Raw genomic sequence first — 27695 nt, 5'->3', positions numbered from 1 at the left:
TGGCGGTCGGGGTGGGGCGGGCGGTGTGGGGGGGGTGAAGGGGACGGCGGCGGCGGAGGTCGGGGCGCGGGCCCTAGGGGGCGGGCGGGGGAGGTGCGGAAGGGTGGGGGAGGGGGACCATTGATCTGACGTGGGGGGGAACACAGGGCCGGGGGGGAGGTGGGTGGATCTGACGGGGGGGGGAACACAGGGCCGGGGGGGTCCATAGGGCTGATTGTCGGGGCAGTAGTCGGGGGCAAGGGGGGAGATTACCAGCCCCATGGTGGCGGCTGGCAGCACGGCGCTAACCCTCTGCCCCGCACTCCCGGCAGGATTTCCAGAAGGTGGACCTGCTCCTCATCATGGGCACGTCACTGCAGGTGCAGCCCTTCGCCTCCCTCGTCAGCAGGTGGGTGGTGTTCCGGGGCCGCCTGCCAGGCCCCTGGCTGTGGGTTGCCCCCTCCTGACCTCCCCTCTCCTTGTCTGACGCAGGGTGCCCACAAACACCCCGAGGCTGCTGATTAACAAGGAGAAGACGGGGCAGGTGAGGTGCCCGGGAGCTGCGGGGAACGAGTGCTCGAGCGGGTACCGACTGGCAGGGACGACCCCACCCTGCCGGCCTGATGTGCTTGGCTGCATCCTGCCAGAGGAAGGGAGTGGAATTAGCGCTGTTGGGGGTGGGAGGGAGGCAGTTGTGATGCCCTCCCTCCCCCCCGAGTTTTTTTCCCCACCCACACCCCAAAATCTTGGGCGTCCACCTAGCAAGCCCCAGGAGAGGAGTGGGGGGTGGGCACGGTTCAGGGTTTCTCCAGGGGGCTCATATAATCTCCGGGTGGACCCCAGGAGCCCCCACCCCCCCTGCAGCCGCCTGGGAGCCTGTCTGTCCTCACCGGTGGTCTGTCTTGTCTGCAGAGTGATCCCTTCATGTCCCTGATGGGCCTCAGCACCGGCATGGACTTCGACTCGGAAAAGGCCTACAGGCAAGTTCCCCGGGGACAAGGGGCCAGGGCGGGTCGCACAGCCCACCCTGAGAGAGGGGTGACGGTCAGGGATGGCCCATTCTGTTGCTGGGGGGCATGCTGGGTCCGCCCAGCTCCTGGGGTGGAGGAACAGGAAATGGGCTAATGTTTAGGGCAGGGGATGGGGGGCCAGGACGCCTGGGTTTTCTTCCCAGCTCTGGGAGGGGAGTGGGGTCTAGTGGTTACAAGAGACAGAGCTGGGAGTCAGGGCTCCTAGGTTCTGTCCCTGGCTCAGGGTGTGTGCGTGGAGGATGTCTAGTGTTGAGAACTGGGCATGGTGAGAACTACGCCTCTTGGCTTCCTGCCCTGCCTTTGCCACTGAGTTGCTGAGACCTTGAGCAAGTCGCCCAACCCCTATGTGCCTCAGTTTCCCCTCTGTAAAACAGGGCCAGTGATCCTTCACAAGGAAGGAGATCACTGATGCTGAGAAAGCCCTTTCAGATCCCTAGCTGATCAGTGCTAGAGACGGGCAGCGGGCTTTTCCGCCTCCGGGACAGGTCATCCGAGATCTGGGGTGGGGGAGTTCTCCCCGATCACAAAGCCGTTTCATTAACACCTGCTTGTTGGCTTCTTCCCCCACGGGGCTCTCCCTCCCCGCCCCAGGGATGTGGCATGGCTCGGGGAGTGCGACGAAGGCTGCACAGCGCTGGCCGAGCTGCTGGGATGGAAGGTATGGACTCCTTTCCTGTGTATTCCTGCCTCCCCGTGTCTACGCACCATCCCATAGTCCTATGCACCCACTTCTTAAGAGTCCAGGGTGTCAAGCCCAGGTGTCCTGGCTAGAATCCGAGCTCCGGTGACCCCATTTGCTTGGAGCTGCCTTTGCTCCGGGCCTGCTTAAGAAGTTGCCGCATTGCACCCCAGAAGATGCTGTGTTTCAGCTCTGGGTGAGGGATTCACAGACATACAGTTGCCCTGCCCTTCCCCAGAGGTGGCTGCATTTCATAGGGGCGGTATGCGATCCGTATACAAACCGCTGCCGTGCTCTGCTCCAGAGTTGACTCCACCTCCGTTTTGGATGAGGGATCCCTGTATAAACAGCTGCCCCGTCCCACCCCAAAGGCAGCTGCGTCTCAGGGCCGGGTGAGGGATCTCTGGATACACAGTACGGCAGAGCGAGCTGAGATCATGGAGGAGGAAAGCGCCTCTCTCAAGGACAAGGTGGCACAAATGGTGCCACCAGAGATCTTTGCTTTAGCCCCTTTCCCAGGGCAGCCAACTTCTCCCCTGCTCTGCCCCCTTGCTCGCCAGCCCCACTGCCCTGTGTTTTTGTGCAGAACGAGCTGGAGGAGCTGGTGAAGAAGGAGCACTCTGCCATCGATGCCAAGTCGGGGCAGGCAGGCGAGGCCAGGAGAAGCCCTTCCCCGTCTGGGGCCACAGCAAGCCCCTCCCCTCCCCCAGCGAAGCCGGGGTCATCGCCCCAGAAGGAAAGCGACGCCGGAAGCAAAGCGGAATGATGGAGCCCGGCCGTGGCTGGCGAGGGCCATTAATTGGAGCGGATTAGAACTCGCCACTACCTGGACTGTCTCCCCCTACGAGGGGTGAGAGCCGTCTCTGATCTAAAGAGGGCTGGGAGCTGGGGTCACCCCAAGTTTGCAGCTCAGAGGGGAGGGGGGTCTGGGATCAGAGAGGCTGGGGAAGGGATGAGATTCAGGGGCGTTTGACTCTGGAATCGCCTATCCCCCGGGTGAGCAGGGGCTGCTTTGAATCATTTCGCGCTAACCACGTGTTTCGTTATTTCCCCACCGAGTGAGAATAACTGAAATCCAGGGCTCACGGAGAGCACCGCAAGAGAGACTAGCATTTCCTTTCTAATTCGTTCCCCCAGCTGGGATCCCGTTTCCCTCCGAGACCCATCTCGCTAACGTGCCAGGCCCCACACTTCCCGACAAGCGGCGCCAAAGCTAGTAGGTGCATTCGGGCTGAAAATCGAATACCGGCACGTTACGCGATTTCCCCCCCCCCCGCCCGTGCTCGGTGTTTAATTTGGGTTAGTTATTGCAATGTATTAAGTATCACTTGACTATTAAATTTTAGCATCTTGGAGGCAAGACTCGCGTTGGCTTTTGGGTCTCTCTCCCTCTGACATGAATGTATAAAGGGAAATCGAATTTTGTGCAGAGCCGTAGATGGTCCTGGTGCTGCGGAGGTATTGGCCCATATTCTGTCGGTCTGGTGTAAATCCAGAATGACTCGCTTGACTTCAAAGGATCCCTGTATAAACACCTGTCCTGCCCCAGAGGTGGCTGCATTTCAATGCTGACACCATCCCAGGATCCTTGTATAAGGAGTTGCCACAACCTACTCTGGGGTGGTGTCATCTCAGTGCCGTCCTAGAGGGAATGGGAGGGGTGGGCGGCAGTGTTAGGCAGTGGCTTATGACAGAGACCCAGGTTCAATTCCTGTCTCGGCTGTGGACTTCCTGTGTGACCGTGGCCACAGGAAGTGGCCCTTAGCCGCTCCCTGCCTCAGTTTCCCCATCTGTGAAACGGGGATGGTAAAGCTGCAGGATAAATCTGTTCACGAGGGTGAGGCGGGTTGAGATCTGGTAAAGAAGAAACGGGCATCATTGCTGTTACTTATAGACGCGCTGGTGCGACTGGGAGCGGATTTAGCCGAGATCAGAATCCAGCCCGAGTTTCCTTCCCCTTGTGGCACTCGTCCCGCTGGCTGCAGTGCGGACAGGCTCAGCCCCCGAGTCAGAGGTTACTCGCTGGCAGGCGAGACCGTGGCCCTCTGCGCTTGGTGTGCGTCACTTCAGGAGGGCAGCTCTGTGTGTCTTATCACCATTCTGCAGATGGGAAAATTGAGGCACGCAGCGGGAGGAGTGACTGGCCCCAGGTCAAATTGAGATTCAGTGGCAGACTTAAGATGAGAACCCAGAAGTCCCAGCTCCCGCCCTCCCCTGCTGTAACCACTAGACCCGACTCTCCTCCCAGAGCTGGGGCAAGCGCCAGCCGCCCTGCCTCTCCTCCGCCTAGGGTGCCAATGCTGGAGCAGGCCGGGCGAGCTCCTGTCAGAGGCAGCAAGACCAGGCGAGCGGCAGGGTTACGAAACCCCTTCGGCTGCAAGACCGGAACAGACACAAACCAAACAGCATCCTGGCTCGGCCTGCAGGGAGGGGCTGGGGGCTCTGGCGTCCCTTCCCAGCCGTGCAGGGACGGAGCTGGCGTCGAAACGGCTCTGGTGCCCGTGGCTGAGCTGTGGAGGGAAGGAGCAGGTACGTGCTGAGCCGCAGAAGGGAAGTAGAGCTGTCGTTGGCAGATAGGGACTAGTGATTAGAACAGGGGTGGGGGCTGGGAGGCAGGACTCCTGGGTTCTGCCCCTGGCTCGGGGCGGGTGGGGGGGGGTGGGGGGAGGGGGGCTGTGGGTGGGGGAGGGGGGCTGGGGGCCAGGACTCCGGGGTTCTGCCCCTGGCTCTGGGAGGGTGGTGGGGGTCAGGACTGCNTCTGCCCCTGGCTCTGGGAGGGTGGTGGGGGTCAGGACTGCTGGGTTCTGCCCCTGGCTTTGGGAGTGGGGATGAGGTCTCTGGGTTGGAGCAGGGGCGGGGCTGGGAGCCAGTTCTCCTGGGTCCTGCCCCCAGCTCAGGGAGGTGAGGGGGGCTATGGGTTGGAGCAGACCTGGGGCGCTCCCAAGTCTAGCTGACCGTGGTATTAGCAGTCGGGCTTTTGTGAGTATCTGCGGTGGTCAGACCAGGGCAGGGGAACTCTGCTTCCCTTCTGATCCGTCCCTTCCTGCTGCTGGGAAGGAAGAGCGCCCCCAACTGTGCCCCTAGCCCCGCTTACGGCCTCAGCCTCCCCCCCAGCCAGCCGATCTCACCTGCGGACGGCTGCCCCTGATTCAGGCCGAATTCCCTGCCGCGGGGCAGCTGTAATTCACAGCTCTACCTTTCCCCGGCTGTGCCCGATGCCGTGGGGCGAGCGGCTGGGCTGGGCCCTAGATCGCCCACCTTTGCCCCCTGTCTGGGTAACCGAGTGATTCCCCCTGGTGGAGGTGACGGGGAAGGACCACTCCCCCCTGCTGGGATAGTTCTGGGGGTGGGGTGGGGTAGAGTGTTTCCCGCTCTTCACCCACAGCCCAGCCCGCGGCCGGAGGCCGGCCCCAGCCGGTGGAGTTTTTAGCCGGGGAGGGAAAGCGGCGACGTGTTTTCCTGTCGCAGGCCGAGGGTGGGAGGAGACGGAAAGTTACCGAGATGCTGAGCGAGGGGAGAACGCGCAGGAGCACTGGGGGCTGGGGGGAGGGTTTGGATCAGATGGGCCAAAGAGCCCAGTGCGGGCAGACAAAGCCGGGATACCAGGCTAGATGGGCCCATGGCTCTGATGTGGGGGGAGAGGAGCGATGGAAGGTCTGGGGGAATTGCTCCAGTAGCTCCTTCCCCCGTCCCGCACAGGCCCCAGCGCTCCCGGGGCCGGCCCCCACCTGAGCTTCGCTGCGTAGATCTGAACTCAGATAAAGGAGGCGCGGGAGGAAATGCGAAACGTGCACCCTGTGCGGGCCTCGCAGGCTGGGTCCCTTCTCACAGCATCCCTGCAGGGCTGTGCACCTGTCGGGACGGCCCCGGGCTCCCTCCACAACAGCCTTGCCGGTGCCCCTCACTCCTGATCCCCAGCCCAGCCCCGGGTCCCGCCCAGCCCTGCCGGTGCCCCTCACTCCCGACCCGCAGCCCACTGCTAGCCCGGAACCTGGATGCCAAAGAACCTGGCCCTTTTGCCCACGCTGTCCCGGGGGGAGTCGCCTGAGGGCACCCCGCCCGTGTCGCTGGCGCTCCCGGGTGCCAGAAGTGTGACACCCAAACGCGCCGGTCCCTCCCCCTCCTCTCTCGCCTTCACACCGCGGCCTTTCCCCTCCGCCCGGCACGGCCCAGAGACCACGTGAAGGCTGCCGGAGGTATAATAACCACAGCCCTGGCATCGCAGCCTTCGCTCCTTCGTGATCACCTCCCCCTCGCGCTCGTCCTCGCCGGAGATCTCCCCGCCGCTGCTTCTCCCTGCCCCAGGTAAGAGCCCCCTGGCTTTGCTGCTTTCTTCCTTCGCTGGCTTTCTCCCGGCGGCGTCTGTCGGCAAAGGGCCTGGGCTGGGCCCAGGTGCCCGGGAGATCTGGGTGAAGGGGTGTGGATCGTGGAAAGAGGGCCTCATCCGCAGCCCACGGGACTCCCAGTTGCTCCACTCGGGCATCAGACAAAAGTCTAAGCGTCTCCGGCTGGGTGCCTACCAGCCGCAGGGCCCGTCATCCGTCGTACGGCCAGCCGCACCAACACACAGCCCAATCGGTGGGGTCCGACATCTGTCAGCTCCCTCCCTGTAGCTCAGGCTCAGAGGCAGAGTGGCCCAGGGGGCTGGGATTCAGGAGAGCTGGGTTCTGGCCTCGGCTCTGCTGCGTGACCCCCGGCAAGTCATGGCTCCATGCCTCAGTTTCCCCTCCCACCCTTTGTCTATTGAGAGTGGAAGCTCTTTGGGGCAAGGGGCTATCTCTTGCCCTATGTCTGCACAGAAGCCAGGGCAAGGGGGCTGCGATCTTGGTCGGCATCTGTGCAGCGCCGGGGCCCTGATCTCGGCTGGGGTCTGGGCAGCGCCCGGCGCGCCGGGGCCCTGATCTTGGCTGGNGGGTCTGCGCAGCGCCCGGCGCGCCGGGGCCCTGATCTTGGCTGGGGTCTGGGCAGTGCCCGGCGCGCCGGGGCCCTGATCTTGGCCGGGGACCTTTTGGTGCTACCATAATGCACTTAATAAATTACAAACCAGTTGGTGAGCCCGATCTCACTCACGCCCCCAGAGTCTCTCTGGGCGCACGCTCACGGGGGGGGCGATGCTGGAACACACCCAGATGCCAGGGAGAGCGGAGGAGCTGAAATAGGGGTTGCCATTACCCAGTGACTAAGCCTGGGGATGATTCCGCCTCCCCTGATGACACGCTGGGCGGATTGAAACCAGCGCTGGGTTGGTTTTGAAGCCTGGTGGCCCCCTTTGGGAATATGGGCTTGCAGGTGGGAGGGGCGGGGTGGGGGGTTAAGCCTTGGCCGCGGAGCGAGCGCCCCAGAACTGGGCCCACGGAGGGGTCGGGAGGGGGCTATTAACCCTTTACAAGCACACTCTAGAGACTGATGTGCCAAGGGGGACACCAGGGAGTTTCAGGGGAGCAGGCGGCTCTCCGGGGCCATGGAGCCAGGACTCAGTTGCGGTCCTGTCCAGGGCAAGGCTGAGGGGTGTTGGCTCTGTGTTGGGGGGAGCTCCCGCTCCAGCAACCAACAAAGGACTCCAGTCTCCAGAGATGTCCATCCCCTATTTGATGTATGTGCCTGTAGCACTTAGAGGCCCCCGCTGGAAGCGGGGACCCCCATTGCACCCCAGGAAGAGCTAGGCCCTGCCTGGAGGCGCTCCCAGGCTGAATAGCCAATGCCTAGGACCGGAAAGTGTCAGGCCAGGTCCGATCCTACAAGGCTGTTATCCGCCCGTGGGCAGTGGTAGCACCACGCGGAATAACGGTCCTCCGGAAACAGGAGGTGTGCCTTGAGGAGAACTGACCACCAGTGACATACCCCAACACAGCTCGCGGGCCAGCTTTGTCTCTTTTGTTAACCAGGGGACAGGCCCCTGCTCGGACCTCTGTGCTGCACAGTGAGACACCTAGCGGCTGAAGGGGGTAATGCAAGTGAGAGTAACACTGCAGCAGGCAGGGGGGCAACACCCCCCCACAATGGCCCTTTACGTGCCCCCCCTCCCTCCCCCCATGACAAAGTTGTCTCCTGCTTGCAGAGGGATCTGGCACCTAAATGCATCCTGGGACACGGGTTTGCGAGCAAGCCGCCTCTGCTGATGGGTTAGTTACAGCTACTGGGCTATAAAGGATGCCTCACGTGTCTGCCGAAGAAGATGTCGATCCTTCGGGGGCTGGGGACAGTGATAACCGGTAAGCAAACCTCTAGACGGGAGTGAGTCTGTGTAGCCAGCCAAGCTTTGGACAGAGCATGTGTAACCACTGCCCTCTGCTGGATGGCACCAGGGCCGCTGCTGCGTGTCATATGCCCTATACTGCTCCCAGCCAATGGGGATTCTGCTTTAGCTCGAGAGTCAGGGGGTCTGAGCAAGAGGACCTGGGTTCTAGCCCCCTTGGCGGGAGGGCTGGGGATTGGTCAGTCCCTGTGTAGGGTTGTGCTAAGCTTTGCAGCTTGTCCCAGCCCTCGCTCCGCTGTCTGGGACATCCAGCAGCAAAACTTTTCCTTCGGGGGGCCCAAGACGGGGGGTGGATGGGGACAGTGAGGCCAGGGCCAGACGGGGTGGGTGGGGGAAACTGAGGCCCGGGGCAGTGCCACGGATACGTTCCCTTCCTGGTTCGGTGCTTCCCAGCTCGAGCTGGGAGCGGGTTTGATGGGATTTCAAGATGTGTGGGTATGCAGGGCCTGGGGAGGGGGAGGTGTAGGCTGGGGTGCAGGGGGGGGTGTATTCATGCCCCCCCCCCCCCGATTTACACACTTTTCAGGAAGCCCTTTGAACGTATGTTCAGGCCATTGGCTTCGGGGAAGCCCCCCACGGCTGGGCCTTCACCTCCCCCCAGTCCCTAGAGGCCTGGAAATCCGCCATGGTGGGGCGGGAGGAGGAGAGCGTGGCTGGGTGGCTTTTTCAGCAGTTACAAAGGGTGTGTGGGTGGAGGGAGCCGTCACGTGGTGGAGCCGCGTTCCTTTCGCAGTGGGGCTGGGTAGGCGTCCCTCGCAGGAGGCCGGGGAGTTGTGTGTGTGTGTCCGTCCGTCCCACGCGCAGCTCAGCACCAAGAGAAGCGATTCTCTGTAGCTTCCGGCTCTGTTTGGCAATGTTTAGGGTTCAAGTTGGGGCCAGAGCAGCCCTGGGAAAGGGGGTGACACTATGGTTACGGGGTGCAGAGAAATTTGGGGCCGCTGGTTCATCAGGTATGCTGGGGCCCTATCCCCTCTGTTTCACCCCAGTTACAGATTTTTGTGGGGGGGCTGATACTAGGGTCCCCCCCGTCAGTCCCGATGGGGTGTGATATAAAATATTACAGTAGCACTTAGACACCGCCACTCAGACCGGGGCACCTCTAATGCCAGGCACTGCAAAGAGCCCCCCAACTAAGATTGTCCCCCCCCATCATGCCACGGCCTGGCCTGATCCCCCCACCACTTTGCACTAACCCCCCTGACCAAGATTGGGGCCCCCCATCGTTCTGGGCACCGCACAGACCCTCCCCAACCAAGATCGGGGTCCCCCTGTCATGCCAGGTGCAGCAGCACCCCCTCCTTTCCCCCCGCCAGATATTGGGTCCCCCATTGTGCCCAGCACTGCACATGCGCATAATAAGAGATGGTCCCTGCCCCCAATGAGTTTGCCATCTAACTAGACAAAGGAGAAGGGGCGTGGCACCTGTTTACAAGTGGGGAAACTGAGGCACGGTGCGATGCCGTGCCTCACCCAGGGAGCTGGGGATTGACCCAACATGCCCTGAGTGCCATCCAGCGCCTTAAATGCTCGACCCGCGTGTGCATGTGTATTTCCAGGGGTTGCTAAGGTCCTTAGGAACAGATACAGTGCGGAGAGGTCTTTGCCTTGGGCGGGGGGGGTAGAGAACACCCGCACCTCCTGCTCTGAGGAGCTGTGGGGCTGGGCTGGGATCTCCTGTGACCAGCTAGAACCCAGGCGTCCGGGACACCCAGCCACGGGCTTTTCATGCCCCGCTAAATTCAACTACACGAGCAGGAGCTGGGACAGCGCTGCCGCACCGGCCAATGGGACGCGAGCTGGAGGCACCGCCACCCCCTCTCATTGGCCGGACGTACCCCCAAGGCGTGGCCGATGCCCACCCCCAGCTCAATGCCTCTCGTGTGTTTGCGTGCAGCCCCCAGCGCCTGCTGCAGAATGGCCAGTGCGAGGCCCCGGCGGGAGGCCAGCCCCCGCCCCCCCTGACGCTCCTGGACAGGCTCCTGCTGACCCGGGAGCTCTGGCAGTTGCTCACCCTGCACCCGGAGCAAGCCACGGAGCTGCTGAGGATGCAGCCGCCTGGGGTAAGTGGCTGGCCAGTGGCTGTGGGGCCATGCGGGGCTATAAGGTGGCGGCTGGGTGGAGCTCTAAGGTGGGCAGGGCTTTAAGCTGGAAGGTGGGTGGGGTCAGAAGGTGGGCGGGGCCATAAGGAGGCGGCTGGGTGGGGCTGTAAGGTGCCGGCTGGGGGGGCTTGGGGCTACACCCTCCCCTTTTCCTCACTCCTGCCCCATGGAGGGCTGGCACTGGGGTGACTAATGCCCTGGGGCTGCCATTAGCACCATTCCTGGCTGGCAGGGGTCAGACTGGGAACTGCAAGTTTCGGGGACAAACCAAGGCCCTGTTGGGCGTGGCGAGAGCCAAACTGCCCCCCCATCTCAGCTGGGGACCCCACAAACTGGCCTGCAAAGCCAGACCCTAGTGCCCCACTGGCCTGCTCCCTTTCAAACCCGCCAAACTCTCTCCCGTCCCCAGACGTTCCTGGTGACCGGCGCGGGAAGCGGGGAGCTCAAGGCGCTGTCGGTGCAGAGCAGCGGAGAGGGAGCCGGAGCCGGAGGCGTCTGCTGTTTCCAGATCAAGGAGGACGGCTCGGGTAGGTCAGGGCAGCCCCCGGGAGCCACATGTCTGGGCTCGTGCAGCGCGTCAGCAGAGCCAGGGATAGAACCCAGTAGTCCTGACGCCCAGCCCCCCGGCTCTAACCACTAGACTCCCCTCCCCTCCCAGAACCAGGGAGAGAACCCAGGAGTCCTGGCTCCCAGCCCCCTCTGCTCTAGCCACTAGCCCCACTCCCCACCCAGAGCTGCCCCCATCCCTGAAGGGCACACCTCCCCCCATCACGCACCCACATCCCCTCGGCTAGGGTGTTTTTCACCTGTCTTGGGGTGGGGGCAGGTTACTAGGTCTTTAAGAGCTGAGTGGGGTGGGGGTGGGGAGTCAGGAGTCCTGGCTCAAACCACTAGACCCCACTCCCCTCCCAGAGCTGGGGATAGAACCCAGGAGTCCAGACGTCAGTGCTTCCTGCTCTAACCACTAGTCCCCACTGCCTCGACAGCAGCTGGATGATACAACGGGCCCATAAAGTCCTGAGGTCTGTGACGTCGTCGTCGTTTCCTCCTGTGTACAAGAAAAGGGAAGGGCCCCAGCTCTAGCAAAAGCCCGGAGGGGGAAGGATTTGATGCCATGCTGGGGACCCCGGGGAGGGGCTGCGGACTAGACCCACCCACCTCCCAGGACGCAGCCGGCTGCTCCCGGTGGCAATGCTGCTCTGGGTTTCAGCACCAGCCTCTGAGCTTCACCCCTGCCCAGCTCATGCTTCCTTGGTGAGGTATGTGGGGCAGGAAAGGGCAGCGCCCAGCTAGGGAGGACTTCAGTCTAGTGGTTAGAATGGGGGGCTGGGAGCCAGGACTCCTGGGTTCCATCCTGGCTCTGGGAGGGGAGTGGGGTCTAGTGGTTAGAGCAGGGGGGGCTAGGAGCCAGGAGTCCTGTATTCTCTCCTCAGCTCTGGGAGGGGAGTGGGGCTAGTGGTTAGAGCAGGGGGGTGGGCTGAGAGCCAGGACTGCTGGTTCTTTTTTCCTAATTCACTCTGTAGCCTTGAGCAATTCTGTTTCTCGCTCTGTGCCTCAGTTTCCCCCCTTTACGACATCTTAATGGGGAGGTTAAATCATCCCTCTTTTTAGGATAGATGGGGTAAACTGAGGCACGGGAAGATGGCAGCTCTTGGCCCAAGGTCATACAGAGGGCGGGAGCAGGGAAAGGGATTGAATCCAGGACTCCTGGGTTCCCATTCCCAGTCAGCAACTCCTTTCCTTCTTCCTGGTAAAGGAGCCGAGGATGGATGGAACCCAGGTGTCCGAGCTCCCTGTCCAATGCTCCTGCCAGGTCTATGTCAAAGGTGCATCTGGCTTGACAGCCCAGGGGGCTTGCAGGTTGTGGACATCTCATGGCTGGGGGTGCTGGGACTGTGAATCCGCTGGGGAGAGGAGGCAGCTGCCGGAGGTGGAGAAGGCGCAGTGCGGGGAGCTTGGCTTGGTGCAGAGTTGGCTGGGGGGAAACTGAGGCACAGAGCGATGGCTGATCTGGGCCCAAGGTCAAGCCGGTGGATAAAAAAATCCCCCCGCCTGGACTCCTGGGTTCCATCCCCAGCCAGAACCTCCGTCAGCCCCTGGGTTAGTGATATGAAGGCCCCAGCCGGGCCTGCGCTGGCATCAGGGCAGCCTGTCGTAGCTTCCTCCTCGCTTCTAGGAAGAGTCGGGGCAGCTTATCTCTGCCGATCTCAGCGGACGCGTTCTGTGCCCGGGGCGGGGGCAGGTGGGGTTGCTCGGGGCAGTCCTGAAGGGAACAGACCGGGGTACGGCCACGCTGGAGCCAGCCAGGGCCTCGGGCTTGCCCCTGAGGGGTCGGTGTGGACCAGGACTGGGAGCATCAGGAAACAGCCGAGGCTTGTACCTGATTTAAAGGAGTGCCGGACAATGCCAGATAGTGGTTAGAGCCGAGGGCAAGGGGGCGGGAGGCTGGGAGTCAGGACTCCTGGGTTCTCTCCCCAGCTCTGGGAGGGGAGTGGGGTCTGGTGCAGAGGTTCTCAAACTCTGGTCCATGGCTAGTTCCCTCTAAGGGCCGGACTGGGCCCCTATTCCCTGGGCGGCCGCACACGAGAGAATGACGGGCCACCCAGCAGACGCCCGTGTAAGGTGAGGTGGTGGCCTTGGCGGGAGGAGGGGGCAGTGGGGTAAGAAGAGGGGGTGGAGGGAATTTGGGACGTGTAGGGCTGCGGCGGGCAGAGGAAGAGGCGACTTTCCCCAGCTCCAGGGCTCTGGCTGCCGGGGAGAGACCCCCCTTCTTCCCAGCCCCAGCTGGGGGGCTGCCACGGCTCTGCCATGGACCCTCCGCGTCACCCTGCTCTAACCACTAGAACCCACTCCCCTCTGATTCACCATCGGGCACATGGGATCAGGGAGGGTTTTTGGCAGTCTGGTGCTATGGGGAGCACAAACTGGGGAGCGGGTCAGGCACTGGAGGCCTTGGCACTCGGATTCCCCCCGCCACACTCACACTTTGGAACCGACCTGATCTATGACGTGCCCCACCCCAGAACAAGCCGCTTCTTAGGAGCTCAAGAGACTCTCCCAACTGGGGAAAACTTCCAGCTGGCTTCTGCTGTCAGGCGAGCCCCCCTGGAGTGTCTCAGACCCCATCTCTCTCTCTTCTAGCTGTTTGCCTGGAAGGGTCCCAACTGCGTTTCCTGGGCCTACTGGAACTGGTTGCCTTCCTCTCCGTGAGCAGGTGAGCGGGGCTGGGGGAGGGGGGGGAATGGGAGGGGACAGGTGACCCTTCCCCTGAGTCTCTGCTCTCCTGTCCCCAGGGCTGGGTCTTTGCCTCTATCAGTTAGGGACTGGGAGCCAGGACTCCTGGGTTCTATCCCTGGCTCTGGGAGGGGAGTGGGGTCTAGTGGTTAGAGCAGGTGGGGCTGGGAGCCAGGACTCCTGGGTTCTACCCCAGCTCTGGGAGGGGAGTTGGGTCTAGTCCTGGCTCTAACCACTCCTGACTCCCCACCCCATTTCTGGTTAAAAGCACCCTAGCCGAGGGGATGTGGGTGCGTGATGGGGGAGGTGCGCCCTTCAGGGGTGGGGGCATCCCCGACGTCTAGCCCTGCGTTCGGGGAAGCGGAATTCATGGGCGCGGGCCTGGGTTTGAGGAAGCTGCGGGGGTGGGGGCAGGGTGGCCACGGTGACTTCCTCCTGCAGCTGCCCAGTGTGGGGCATGCCCCTCCCCCGCGGCACCCCTGCTTCTTCCATTTCAGGCATCCAGAGGGGCTGGTTGGCGCCAGGAGGGCAGGGCCTGGCCGGTGGGCGTCTGGGGGGGGGCGGATGGTNCCGGTGGGCGTCTGGGGGGGGCTGGATGGTGCCAGGAGGGCAGGGCCCTGGCTGGTGTGGGCGTCCGGGGGGGCTGGATGGTGCCAGGAGGGCAGGGCCCTGGCAGGTGTGGGCATCGGGAGGGTCCTTGATGCACTCCCCCATCTCCCTGCAGCCCTCCGCTAACTGGCTCCTGGTCTCTCTTGCTTGCAGGGACGTGCTGCCCCTCCCGCTGCGGCTCCCAACTACCTTGCAACACCTCGGCAGGGCCGAGCTGGACACCTGCGCGGCCCTGGGCATGAGTGAGTGCCCGCCCGAGGGCGATTTCACCCCCAGCCAGGGCCTCCGCGAGGAAGCCAGACACCTTCACTCGGGGGAGGGGGGAATGGGGTCAGGTTGGCTCAGTGTCCGACCTCTGTATGGGGCCAGGTGAGAGAACCCAGGAGTCCTGGCTCCCAGCCCCCCCTGCTCTAACCGCTAGACCCCACTCCCCTCCCAGAGCTGGATAGAACCCAGGAGTCCTGGCTTGCTCCCCACCTCACCTCACCCCACCCCACTTTAACTAGTAAGCGCCAGAACATGACAGTGGGGCAGGAAAAGTACCTGTGTCCTACCCTCAGCACACAGCGCGGACCCCCCCCTCAATAGGTTCCGTCTGCCCAGGGGCTCACATCTGTCTCCTGCTGCCCGGTGTCCCTGGCAGGGTTCTGGAGTCCTCCCTTTAAGCCGTCGGCCTCAGGCAAGGAGGAGGAAGAGAACATGGGGTCCAGCCCCGAGCCCCCCAACCCCCCGGAGAGGAGCCGCCCGGCCTGCTGCATCCGGGTGACGTCGGAGGACGGGGCACTCTGCATCATCAACCCGCTCTTCCTGTCGGAGCACAGCAGCGAGGGCTGGCTCCCCGCCGGGGTGCTGCCCCCGTTCCACCCGCCCGAGAGAGGGGGCACCATCCGGCTGAGGAACGGGCAGGGGCCCGGCCTGTTGGACAAGCCGCTGGCGCCTGCCGCCGCCGAGACGGACCAGCTGGGAGCCCCAGAGCCCGGGAAAGAGGGGGAGCAGGGCAAAGGTCAGCACCAGCGGCCTACCGGTTTGGGGGTGGAGCTGTTGGTATTGGGGGGCGGGCAGGATTGGGGGTAGGGAGGGGGGGTAAATTCCTCACCCCAGAGCCCCTAGACTAGAAGGAATTGCTCCCTTTTGCGGCAAGCCTTGTAGTAGGTTGTTATCCTGGGACTCCTGTCCTCTATGGGGCATTGCCCGGGGCAACACGCTCTAGGGGGCTGCCACTGGGGGAACGAGACCCCAGCCCCTCAGCGCCCCCGCTCTCCCCAGCAGGTGATGATGCCCCCCCGGCCTCCGTGAAACGGAAGCTGTTGGTGCGCCGGCCGGCCTGGAACATGTCCGAGGACTCGTCGTCCCCGCCGCCGGCCGAGCGGCAGGAGGGCCCGGCCTCCCCGCACCGGGTCTCTTGGATCGAGGGGGCCTCGGACGCCCCCTGGGCGCTGAAGAAGTCCCACTCGGAGTCCTCGCTGCTGGGCCCCCGGGACAGCCTGCTCCTGCCGCCCATCCCGGAGCTGGACTCGCTGTCGGTCAGCAGCGTGGAAGAGGAGGCCGACGCCCACCCGGCCACGCCCCGCAAGAAGCACCAGTCGGCGGCGCTGCCGGGCCGGGTCCTGCACCGGCTGTCGGCCGTGGGCAGCGCCCTGACCAGCTTCCTCTCGGCCGAGCGCCGGCTGGCCAAGCGGGTCCAGGAGCTGACGCAGGAGCCGGCCTCCTACGTGGGGGGCCTGGTGCAGAACTTCGTGGGGCACGTGCTGCGGGGCGGGGCGGCCCGGCACCCCACCAGCACCGACCTCCTGCAGGAGATCCGCCAGATGATCAGCAGCCTCAAGGGCTACCTGTGTGAGAGCTCGGAGCTGCAGGACGCCTGGGAGTACGGGGACCTCGAGGAGCTGGACCTGGGTACGGGGCGGGGGGGCGTCCGCTGGGTATGGGGGTTGCTGGGTGGGGGGCATCAGCTGGGAACTGGGCATTGGGCTCAAGGGGGGAGGGTGCTCTGTGAGCTGGGGAGGGGAGGCATCTGGGAGCCAGGTTTTGGGTTCAAGTTGCAGGGGGCAGTGGCTGGGAGCTGGGTATGGGGGGCAGGAGGATGGGGATTGGCTGGGAGCTGGGTACGGGGGGGTGGGAGGATGGGGATTGGCTGGGGATGGGGGAACGGAGGATGGGGATTGGCTGGGAGCTGGGGATGGGGGATTGGCTGGGAGCTGGGTACGGCGGGGGGCTGTAGGTTGGAGGGGCTGGGAGCTGGGTATGGGGGGCAGGAGGATGGGGATTGGCTGGGAGCTGGGTACGGGGGGGTGGTAAGATGGGGATTGGCTGAGAGTTGGGCATGGGGGTGCAGGAGGATGGGGATTGGCTGAGAGCTGGAGACTGGGGACGGTAGGATGGGGATTGGCTGGGAGCTGGGTACGGGGTGAGTGATGCAGAAGAAAGGGGACATTCCCCTCCCCCATGGGAGGAATTCTCAAGGCGGGGCGGGGGTGGGGGGCTGGCTCAGTGGATCCCACCTTGAGGTCACTGCTTTGGATCTAACCTGCACCAGCAGCCCCCCCCCCCCCCCGCCATTTCCCCCCTCTCCCCCCCCCCCTCCCGGCCCCTTGCATGGAACGAGCTTGTTGGGTCTCAGCCGCTTCCCGGCTGCACAATGTCTCAGCAGAGTGCCCAAGGCCTGACAGGCCACAGACAGATTTTCTCTCTTCTCCCGCCCCCCCCGCATCGCTGGGGTTGGGGTGAGATGTGCTGGGGGGAGGGGGGAAGGTTGCCCAGACTGCACCCGATCTTGGTTGGCTCTGGCAATTGGTGGGGGGAAGGGCCCCTGAATAGATTCCACCCCCCCCCCCCGAGATGGAGCCTGTCACGGGTAAGCTAGTAGCGCCACACCCCCCCACCCCGCCCCGGGGTTATAAATAGCCCCTCCAGGAAGAGAAGCGCTGTCTATAAATGCAGCCGGAAAGGCCACTGTGGTCAAACCACCCCCAGCCCGCTGCCGCATCCGCTCCTGCTCCGGGGTGTCAGTGAGCGCCTGGGCAGGAAGCCGAGGGCTGGGGGGGTGGCGGATGGGGGACTGGGGGGGCGGAAGGGAGGAGAGCTCTTAAAGGGGAACCGGGCCTGGCCCGTTGGTGCTGTGGGGGGGCCCAGAGGCTCCCCCCACTCCTGGGGGAGGACAGCTTGGTGCCAGGGCCGGGGAGCCAGGGGCTCGGGCAGAGCAGTGGAGAACGGGTCCCAGCTCCACAAGACAGGGCGGCATTCGGTGTTAGCGATGCTTTAACAGAGAGAACAAAGTGCTCTGGGGTTAGGGTGTGTGGTGTCGCACTCCCCTCCCCCTCCCCGAGCTGGGGAGAGAACCCAGGAGTCCTGACTCCCAGCCCCCCCTGCTCTAACCACTAGACCCCACTCCCCTCCCAGAGCCAGGGAGAGAACCCAGGAGTCCTGGCTTCCAGCCCCCCTCCCCACTCTAACCACTAGACCCCACTCCCCTTGTCACTTTTGCAGCTGCCTTTGCCCTCCTGGGCCCCAGCCCCCATGTAGCAGGCCCAATGGAGACGAGGTTCCTAATCTGGAGCCCCCAAGCTCTTGCCCTGTGCTGGACACTCCCTGCCTGACCCCCCCCCCCCCCCCCCTCCCCCCCCCCCCCAGGCTCCGTGGTGGAGGCGGCCCTGTACAAGTGCGTCCTGAAGCCGCTGCGGGACTGCGTCTACGGGCAGCTCCTGGACTTCCACAGCCGGGACGGGAGCCTGCAGAAGCTGCGCGATCACCAGCTGACCATGAGCCGACAGAGCCTGGCGGAGCTGGGGGTGACGGCCAGCGTCCCCGACGCCCCGGCCCTCGAGCGCATCCAGGCCAAGCTGCTCCAGATGCACCAGGCCTACTCGCCCAAGAAGAAGGAGGCCCAGCTGCTCAAGGCCTGCAAGCTGATCTACGAGGCCATGAACCACGGCACGGGCGGCAAGGGTAGGGGCGGCTGCCCGGGGGCGGGGGGTGGGGGGGACCCAGCACGAGGCTGCCCAGGGCTGCCAGGGAAACCTGCCCTCGGCTCCGGGGGAATCCCCGCTACCACCTGGGAACCCACTTCACCGCCCCCCAAGATGGCGTCCTGCCCCCTCCCTGAGACAGCCGTGTCTGCCCCTGCCCCTGTGAAATGTTTCCTGCCGTCTCCGCCCACAGCCTTGATGGGCCTTTGTTTCAGGGCAGGGGGGATTGTGTGGGATACTGTGGACATCCTGTAACTTGGGATATTGGGACTGGCCCCTGCAGGGGGGATGGGATCACCCCCACCCCAGGGAATTGGGACTGGCTCCTGCGGGGGGGAGGATTGAGGCTCCCCCCTGGGGTATTGGGACTGGCCCCTGCCGGGGGGACGGAATCACCCCCCCCACCCTCCCAGGGTATTGGGACTGGCCCCTATGGGGGGGGGTGGAATCGAGCCCCCCCAGGGTATTGGGACTGGCTCCTATGGGGGGGGTGGAATCGAGCCCCCCCAGGGTATTGGGACTGGCTTCTATAGGGGGGTGGGATCGAGCCCCCCCCAGGGTATTGGGACTGGCCCCTACGGGGGGGGTGGGATTGAGCCCCCCCAGGGTATTGGGACTGGCCCCACAGGGGGGTGGGATCGAGCCCCCCCAGGGTATTGGGACTGGCCCCACGGGGGGCGTTCTCACCACGTGTCTCTCTCTCTGCTCAGAGGTCTACGGGGCGGACGACTTCCTGCCGGTGCTGACCTACGTCCTGGTGAAGTGCGACATCGTCTCGGTGCAGCTGGACGTGGAGTACATGATGGAGCTGCTGGACCCCAGCCAGCTGCAGGGAGAAGGTCAGAGCCCTGGCCCTGCCCTGGGGCGCCCCCGCTAGGGGTGAGCCTGCAGCCGGGCTGGCCGACCCGGTGGCTCATGGGGTTGGGAGCCTGGCACTGAGGTCGAACCGTGCCCTGGTCAGTAGTGCCTGGGCAGCCCCCGATGGCTCCTTGGCTGAGCTGAGTTTGTGGGGTCTCACCGGACTTGGCGGGGAAGCTGGCACTATCCGGCTGCCTTGCAGCTCAAGACAGCGAGTGAGAAGCAAACAGGCCATGGAGACTGTAGAGGGAGTCTCCCCTCGCCGGCAGTAGTAGTAGGCCTTTTATCCTCTCTGTCCGCCAGCCCCTAGCGGCGACGGGCATGCCCACGGGCCCCCGACGTCTGAGCCCCGCGTTCCTCCCCCTCTCCTGCAGGCGGCTACTACCTCACCACCTGGTTCGGGGCTCTTTACCACATCAGCAACTTCCAGTCAGCCATGGTAACCCGGCAGATCAGCATCGAAGCGCAGGACTCCATCCACCGGTGGCAGCGCCGGCGCACCATCCACCACAACCAACACAGCCGGCGCCGCTCCCAGGTAGGGTCAGCTGCTCCGGGGAGGTCACCGTTCTAAGGGGGGCTCGGGGGGTGCCTGGGTTCTCTACCTGCCTCTGGCGGGGGTGGTTAGAGCGGGGGGGACTGGGGGGCAGGACTCCAGGGTCCTATGCCCAGCTCTGCAAAGAGAGTGGGGTCTAGTGGTTAGAGCGGGGGAAGGATGGGAGTCAGGACTTCTGGGTTCTATCACTGGGTCTAGGAGGATAGCATGGTCTACTGGTTACAACAGGGGGTACAGGGAGCCTGGGTTCTTTGGCCCTGACTTGCTGGGTGATCTTTGGGGTCAGTCCCTTCGCCTTTCTGTGACTCAGTTTCCCCATCTGTGGAAAAAATGGGGTCATCGGTTTATTCTGAGCAAGGACCCGCAACCGTGAACGAAAGCATGAATTCACGGTCGCCTTGGGAACGTGTCAAATGCGTAGCTAGTAGGAAAAAAGACAAGAGGAGAGTGCGCCGTGCGCAGCAGGGGCGGGAACTGGCAATCTGGGATCCCAAGGAACCAGTCCCAAAGTGCGTAATACTATGGAGAAGTGGGTTCTCATTGTGTTTCAGAACATGTATATAAGCTAGCTAATAACTTTGTACTCCGGATGGGCGGTGCCCCCTACCTCTGGGGCCGATCGGCGCCATGTAGTTCTGCTGCTTGCCCATAAACTGGAGTGACAGGTTCAGAGTCGAGCGTTCTACAGACCCATATTTTGGGGAAGCCCTTGGGGCTGGACGGACTAACGGGCTTCTGGGTGTTGTAATGAGCAGTCGCGCCGGTCTATGCGGCATTCCTCTTCCCCCTCCGCACGGAGATGGAATTGCTCAGCTGTGCGTGTGTCATAGACCCAACACAAAAAGCTAAGGGAGATTCTCCTTCATCGCCAGTGCTTTGGGAACAGAGTGGTCTGAGTTTTAGCCTCTCCCGCCATCCTGTTTATATGAGCAGCCCAGCGAGAGGCGGGCCCGAAGAGTTGAATTTGAGTGTAGCTACCAGCCATGTGTCTGGCCTTGTTTATATACACACAGCTCCTCCCAGGAGTCAGGGTCGTAGAGCCCCGCCTTCTTAAAGGCACAGCACCCTTATTCAGAGAGAGAATGGTGATGACGAAAAGCCAAGTAACAAAGCTTCACTCTATGTAAAGTTATCCAGTTTATAAACGCTAATGAGTTAGTCACGGCTGCCTCGAATGGTTGACTGTCTTTCTCTTGATCCACCTGTGGTTGGTTATTAGGTGTATTACGGTAGCATCTAGAGGCCTCAGTTGAGATGGGGCCGCTGTCGTGCCGGGCGCTGTACAGTCCGAGGCAACTCCTGCTCCAAAGAGCTTACACTCTAAATAGACAAAAGAACATAAGAACGGCCCTACTGGGTCAGACCAAGGGTCCATCTAGCCCAGTATCCTGTCTACCGACAGTGGCCAATGCCAGGTGTCCCAGAGGGAATGACCAGAACAGGGAATCATCAAGTGATCCATCCCCTGTCACTCAGTCCCAGATTCTGGCAAACAGAGGCTAGGGACACCATCCCTGCCCATGCTGGCTAATAGCCATTGATGGACCTATCTTCTATGAATTTATCTAGTTATTTTTTGAACCCTGTTATGGTCTTGGCCTTCACAACATCCTCTGGCAAGGAGTTCCACTGGTTGACTGTGTTGTGTGAAGAAATACTTCCTTTTATTTGTTTTAATCCTGGTGCCTATTAATTTCATTTGGGGACCCCTAGTTCTTGTGTTATGAGTAGTAAACAACACTTCCTTATCTACTTTCTCTACACCAGTCATGATTTTATAGACCTCAATCATATCTCCCCTTAGCCGTCTCTTTTTCCAAACTGAAAAGTCCCAGTCTTATTAATCTCTCTTCATACGGAAGCCGCTCCATACCCCTAATCATTTTTGTTGCCCTTTTCTGAACCTTTTCCAATTCCAATACATCTTCTTTGAGATGGGGCAACCACATCTGCACGCAGTATTCAAGATGTGGGCGTCCCATGGATTTATATATGGGAAACATGATATTTTCTGTCCTATTATCTATCCCTTGCTTGATTATTCCCAGCATTGTTTGCTTTTTTGACTGCCGCTGCACATTGAGCAGATGTTTTCAGAGAACTATCCACAATGACTCCACGATCTCTCTCTTGCGCGGTAATAGCTAATTTAGACCCCATCATTGTATATGTATAGTTAGGAATATGTGTTCCAATGTGCATTACTTTGCATTTATCAACATTAAATTTCATCTGCCATTTTGTTGCCCAGTTACCCAGCTTCTGTAGCTCTTCGCAGTCTGTCTGGGACTTAACTATTGAGTAGTTTTGTATCGTCTGCAAATTTTGCCACCTCACTGTTTACCCCTTTTCCCAGATCATTTATGAATATATTGAATAGGACTGGGCCCAGAACAGACCCCTGAGGGACACCACTATTTACCTCTCTCCATTCTGAAAACTGACCATTTATTCCTATCCTTTGTTTCCTATCTTTTAACCAGGTACTGATCCATGAGAGGACCTTCCCCCTTATCCCATGACAGCTTACTTTGCTAAGAGCCTTTGGTGAGGGACCTTGTCAAAGGCTTTCTGAAAATCTAAGTACACTAAATCCACTGGATTCCCCCTTTTCCATATGCTTGTTGACTCCCAAAGAATTCTAGTAGATTGGTGACGCATGATTTCCCTTTACTAAAACCATGTTGACTCTTCCTCAACAAATTATCTTCATCCATATGTCTGACAATATTGTTCTTTATTATAGTTTCAACTAGTTTGCCCGATACAGAAGTCAGGTTTACAGGCCTGTAATTGCTGCGTCTCCTCTGGAGCCCTTTTTAAAAATTGGCGTCACATTAGCTACCCTCCAGTCATCTGGTACAGAAGCGGATTTATATAATAGGTTACAGATGACAGTTAGTAGTTCTGCAATTTCACATTTCAGTTCCTTCAGAACTCTTGGGTGATACCATCTAGTGCTGGTGACTTATTGCTGTTTAATTTCTCAATTTGTTCCAAAACTTCCTCTAATGATACCTCAATCTGGGACAGTTCCTCAGATCTGGTTTGGGAATCTCAGGTTTGGGAATCTCCCTCACATCCTCAGCCGTGAAGACCGATGCAAAGAATTCATTTAGTTTCTCTGCAATGGCCTTGAGTGCTCCTTTAGCACCTCCCACCTAGACAAAGGGTGGGAGGGGAAACTGAGGCACGGGACAGGACTTGTCCAAGATCATTCAGCAGGAATAGAGCCCAGATCTTGCAAGTCCCAGTCCAGTGCCCTCCCCACTCTCTCTGTAATCTGATCTGTCTATGGTATGTACAGGGAGCGCATCACCATAGCCTCTGGTCTGCTTGATTTATCTTTTTTTCCCCCTCTCCTTCTCTCAGGACATCTTCTACGTCTCCTTCCAAGAGCCCTTCGCGAACCAGAAGGCCATCCCCGTCCCCGCCCACATGACAGCGGCCTCAGTGTGTGTGATATGCAGCAAGAAATATGGCGTCTCCAACCCGGAGGCCTATGGTCTCTTCCTGGTGACGGACAGCACCTCCCGCCTCCTGGCAGGGGACAGCCGCCCCCAGCAGATCCGCTCGGCGTCCCTCAAATCCCACTGCGGCTCCAGCTGCTTCGTTTACAAGCTGAAGGGAGAGGAGTCGGAAGCCCCGTTGGAGGGCGACGGCCCAACTCCTGCTCAGGAACCCATGTAAGGCTGGTAGAGAGACAGTGCAATCAGAGGCTGCCTGGATGGGAGCGTCCAGTCCGTGCATCCAAAGTCCAGCGACCTCGGGACTGAGGCCGGACTCTCCCCAGAGCCTCCAAGGTCCTAATATCTCGGGACGCCTGGGGAAAAAACAAACTCAAACTTCCCAAGGGTCGGAGCACACAGGCCTGGAGCGGCCAGCGGAAAGCGTAGAAGCCCCATTGACTTATAACTGGAGGGGACAATCCTACCGTGGCTGGGGCGTCCCAATCTTTGCAGGGCACAGCTCAGGGGAGTAGGTGTCCCAAGCCGGGGCGGCCTTTCCTTCCCTTGGAACTCTCCGAGCCTTGGGGCCGTGTTGGTCAGTTTGGCTCCCAGCTGCAGGCCGGGGCCGGGGCGTGGGCGGCTCGGGACGCTGCGGTCCGGAGCGCAGGAACCGTTCGGCTCTAGCCGGCTGCCTGAGCGGGGGCGGGGTGGTCCTGTGCCATACCCGTTTGGGAGGCTGCAGCCCAGTGGGAAAGGGTCAGAAGAGCTGCTGCTTTGCGGGCAAACTCAGCCGGGTGACAAAAATCAATCTAATATCCTCTCCGGGGCAGGGCTGGCATATATCGCCCAAGGGGCATGGCGGGGGGCGGAGGGGGAGAGGCAGCTTGCCCTGAATCACCTTCCCTCCCAAGGGCTGCACCAGACGCCCCCCATACCCCCCATATCCAGAGGAATGTAACTAACCAGCCCGTTAGTTCCCCTCACAATCTGAGCTGGTTCCAATAACGTGCGGTGAGCTTTACCACTTCTCTCTAGGACCAGGAACCCAGCTCGTGGGAATCCCTGTTTAAAGGGGAAGTGACCTTAAACTCCTGAACGTTCTGCCTAGTCAGGGGCTATATATTTATATGACCTTCTCCCCTGTAAAGGGAGGGCTATAAAAAGGACTTTGGCCCGCTTGGTTACTGTTTCTTTAAATAAAAAAGGAGAACGTCTGAAAACGCAAGGCCTGGCGGAGCGTGGGTGGGCGGGTTTGTGGTTGCTATGCGGCGTATTACGGTACATATGCAGGGTGAGGGACAGCCCTGGCCCCCGAGGGCTTAGGCCCAGCTGCCAGCAATGCGAATTAAGCCTCCAAGTTCTTTTTGAGGAGCTGGGCCTAAATGGACAAAGGAGGGGAGGAGGAACTGAGGCACAAAATGGGGGTGTGACCAGCCAGGAATAGAACCCAGGTGTCCTGCCTCAATGAGTTTTTCTGTGGCTGAAATGCAGCTGCCTCTGGGGCGGAGTGCAGCACTCACACCACTTCCTATAACAGTTTATGGCAGCGGGCCGTTGCCTGCAGCTTGGCTGAGAGGGGGTCACAGTCAGCTGTCAGGGATATGTTTTTGCACTGGGGCATTTCAGCAGGTCTCAATGCAGTAGCCTGTTGTCTTGCAACCTCCCGCCTGCTCACCTTCCTAGGTGCTCTCCCAAGCTGGGCTGCTTCTGTGCTGGGGGAGGCTCCCCTGGCAGTGCTGCTGGCCCCAGTGCAATGCTGGGGAGCAAAGTGGGGTGCCCTAGTAGGGGGCGCTCTCCCTTCAGTCCCTGTGGCCCTCCATGCAGTGTCGGGGGGGCCTGGTGCATGGAGAGGGGGGAGGCGCTCACTTGCAGTCCCGCTGGCCCCGGTGCGCCGGGACAAAGCCATCCATCTGTCGAGGGAGATGTACGAATGGGGGCCTGAGCTCCTTCGATCCCCATACCCGTCCCCCAAGAGTTGGGGGGCTAGCCCCAGTGTCCAGCCCCAGTTCTCATGCGGCTGATTCCATTTTGCATCCTTAAATGTCTCCTGCACTTTGAGCCGGTTACAGCCTTCTCCTTCCCTTCCTGTCCTAACTTGGCATGCAGCGTTGTGCAGCTGCACACAGGGCTGCTGCTCCTCGCCCCAGAGGTGGCTGCATCTCAGTGCTGTCGGCGTGCTCCCTGCATGAACAGCTGCTATGCCCCCCCTGAGGTGGCTGCACCCCACCTCAGCAGTAGGTGAAGGCTCCTTGTATAAACAGCTGCCACATCCTAGCCCAGAGGTGGCTGCATCTCAGTGCTGGGTGCAGGATACTACGCTGTATAAACTGCCCCCCATGGCTCCACCCCAGAGGCGGCTGCATCTGAGTGCAACATGCCCACTGATCCATCCCTTGAATATCCCAAGGGCGTTTCACAGCCAAGGTTTGTCCTGCTGCTGCCTGAGGTGTCCCTGTTCTGTGGCTAAACAGCCGCTGACCGTCCCCAGGGCTCTCAGGCCAGCGCCCCTCCCCAGTCCCTAAACCCCACTTCACAAATCAAACAAGCAATACGCAGTTGATGTTGTGCCTCTTTGGTAGAGGAGGACGCAGTGCAGATATCTGGCCACTGGGGACTGTCAGTCACACACAAGCTGATGCGGGGGCAAGGGGGTCTGTGACCCCCTGAAGAAATAACCTCAGTCAACTTGAGTTGAACAAAGCTTGGAGGGTGGGGGCTGTAACTGGGGGGTCTAAGCAGTTCCCCCACAGCCCGGTGGACCCCAGCCAGGATTGTGGCTGTAGCATTGAATAGCAGCTCGGCGGGTCACCCCAGCAGGTAGGGTTAGTGGGCCAGAGAGTGTCTAAGAAGCTGGTTTATAGGGTGTGGGAGCTGATCTCAGTTCCCCCCACCGCCTGCTCTAACCACTGGACCCCCCCAGAAGCGGGAATAGAACCCAGGAGTCCTGACTCTCAAGTTCCTCCCCCCCATCTCTGCTCTAACCACTAGACACCCCTCTCCTCCCACAGGGCATGAATAGTGGGGAGCTCCTGGACTCTAGCTTAATGCCCCCCCACACCTCTTCAAATGGACAGCTAGCCCTGGGCCGGGCCCCTCTGGCTCCTAACAGCCAGTGGAAGTGATCCAAGGTTGGGCACCTCGATTGCTTTAAGGATCTGGGTCCGGGTCTGCTCTTCACTGCCTGTCTGTCAGGGTGCGAGACCTGAGACATGGGGGCAGGGTGGGGCCTCTGGTTTGCTGGGTGCCACTGGCAACTCCTGGGTTCCAGGCCCACCTCGGGGAGGGGTATCGGGGGGTGGGGGGAAAGGAGGAAAGTGTTTGTGTTTTAACTGTCTTCCAATGACAGGAAGTTTTGTTTAAAACCAGGTGCAAAACAGAGGTGTAGGATAAGAAACCCTTTCAAATCTATTGGGGGTTATCTATTTTTGACTTAGAATTTCTGTCTTTCTGTCTACACATCTATCTGTCTATCCCCATCCACCCCCTCTATCTATCTATCCATCCCCCCCACACCCCTCTATCTATCCATCCCCCACACACCCCTCTATCTATCCCTATATCCACCCATCTGCAGTAGCTACAGGAGAACAGCTACGGTCCGGTAGCTGCGCCCTGGGGAGCTGTAGTATAACCCTGCCTACGTCCCAGACAGTTTGTCCATGGCTGTCGCTCATCCACCTACCTCAGAGGCAGGAGCTCGGTGGATGGAAGAATTTTTCGGTCGACCTGACCACATCTACAACGGCGAGGAGGTCGACCAAACTCAGGGCCGGCTTTAGGCCGATTCCCTGGAATCGGTCCCCGCTCCTAAGAGGGCCCCACACCTTAGGTGCTTTTTTAATTTTTTTTTTTTTTTACTCACCCAGCGGGGGGTCCACTGCGGGGGTCTTCGGCGGCATTCTGGTGGCGGGGGGTCCTTCAGTGCCGCCGAAGCCCCGGACCGCCGCCGGGTATTTGAATCGGGCCCCGCAGTTCATAAAGCCGGCCCTGACCGAACAAACGACAGTTTTTCATCTCCCTGAGGTTTGGAGCTAGGCCGATCTCATTTGTAGGTGTAGCCGAGGCCTAACCCGGACAACGCAAGCAGCCGGTGTTAGACCGGTTCCTCCAAGAGCTGTGGTAAGGCTGCAGCGTCCTGGCCTGGGTCGCCCCAGGAGAAGCCCCCTTGGGGCTGGGCTAGCGGGCTGGGCTGGGGTAGCTTCGCCATCCTCCAGTCCCTGATCAGTCGTAGGTATGTGTATCACAGCTGCACTTAGGAGTCTGAGTCATGCTGGTCTGAGCATTGGCCTGCTAAACCCAGGATTGTGAGTTCAATCCTTGAGGGGGCCATTGAGGGAACTGGGGTAAAAATTTGGGGATTGGCCCTGCTTTGAGCAGGGGGTTGGACTAGATACCTCCTGAGGTCCTTTCCAACCCTGATATTCTACAGCCCCCTGCCACCCTACCTCAGGGCTGCCGAGAGCAGGTTTGAGCCCCGGCGAAAAAAATTTTTGGGCCCCCCCAGCAAGGGCAGACTGGCTAAACAGGGCTGACAAAGCCGGCCCCTGGTAATTTGTACCGGCTTCCCCCCCCTCTCGTGGACCCTGCCCTGCCTGTCTAACCTAGAGACTGGTCTACACTTCAAATGACACCAACCTCGCTACAGCGCTCAGGGCTGAGGAAAACACTGTCCCCTGAGCGCTGGGGAGCGGGTTAGCCGTGACCACAAGGGCCACCTATCCGCACCCGCTGTGGCTGGCTAATCTCCTGGGACCCACGCCGCTGGGTGCCGCCCGGTCTCGCACTGCCAGTGCTGTGAGGGGCATTAAACTCCCCAGGCCTTAGGGAGAGGGGATCAGGCGCTGCGGGAGCCTCGCGGGGGGGGGCGGAGGTAAGTTCCCCCCCAGGTGGGTGGAGGCGGTGGGCGTGGCTTGTGTAAAAGGGGGCGTGGCTCCTCCGCCCCCAGCTGTTGTTGCCCGAGGGCTCCACGTGGCTGGCGGA

The 27695-nt window shown here is 61.1% G+C and overlaps 2 protein-coding genes across 3 annotated transcripts in view; both read left to right on the top strand.

Annotated features, from left to right (window-relative positions):
• Positions 1 to 3049, top strand: part of SIRT2 (sirtuin 2) — a gene marked incomplete in the record, with an annotated part of 16208 nt that extends 13159 nt beyond the window's left edge. Inside the window, 5 exon segments of the mRNA XM_034792321.1 lie at positions 312 to 388; positions 472 to 523; positions 892 to 959; positions 1602 to 1668; positions 2276 to 3049. Coding sequence (XP_034648212.1) covers positions 312 to 388; positions 472 to 523; positions 892 to 959; positions 1602 to 1668; positions 2276 to 2455 — 444 coding nt within the window.
• Positions 3050 to 3715: 666 nt separating this feature from the next.
• Positions 3716 to 23499, top strand: RINL (Ras and Rab interactor like). Of its 2 annotated transcripts, XM_034792319.1 has the most exons (13): positions 3716 to 4218; positions 5915 to 5994; positions 7748 to 7901; positions 9840 to 10005; positions 10454 to 10571; positions 13186 to 13258; positions 14041 to 14129; positions 14531 to 14890; positions 15157 to 15783; positions 17518 to 17832; positions 18563 to 18691; positions 19085 to 19248; positions 22639 to 23499. In XM_034792319.1, the coding sequence occupies exons 3-13, from the start codon at positions 7840 to 7842 to the stop codon at positions 22954 to 22956; spliced, it is 2421 nt and encodes an 806-aa protein (XP_034648210.1). In that variant the 5' UTR covers positions 3716 to 4218; positions 5915 to 5994; positions 7748 to 7839; the 3' UTR covers positions 22957 to 23499. The 2 variants fall into 2 exon arrangements, with proteins under 2 accessions (XP_034648210.1, XP_034648211.1); XM_034792320.1 differs by lacking the exon at positions 5915 to 5994.
• Positions 23500 to 27695: the final 4196 nt, after the last annotated feature.

This window comes from Trachemys scripta, chromosome 16 (assembly GCF_013100865.1).
Source record: "Trachemys scripta elegans isolate TJP31775 chromosome 16, CAS_Tse_1.0, whole genome shotgun sequence".
NCBI lineage: Eukaryota > Metazoa > Chordata > Testudines > Emydidae > Trachemys > Trachemys scripta.
This window is presented reverse-complemented; position numbering and strand designations above follow the sequence as displayed.

Bases quoted from the DNA above. Each gene is read 5' to 3' on its own strand.
- RINL (XM_034792320.1), top strand. From the start codon at position 7,840: ATGCCTCACGTGTCTGCCGAAGAAGATGTCGATCCTTCGGGGGCTGGG. The intron at 14,130-14,530 runs GTGAGTGCCCGC...TGTCCCTGGCAG, and splicing joins CTGCGCGGCCCTGGGCATGA to GGTTCTGGAGTCCTCCCTTT. The intron at 19,249-22,638 runs GTAGGGTCAGCT...TCCTTCTCTCAG, and splicing joins ACAGCCGGCGCCGCTCCCAG to GACATCTTCTACGTCTCCTT.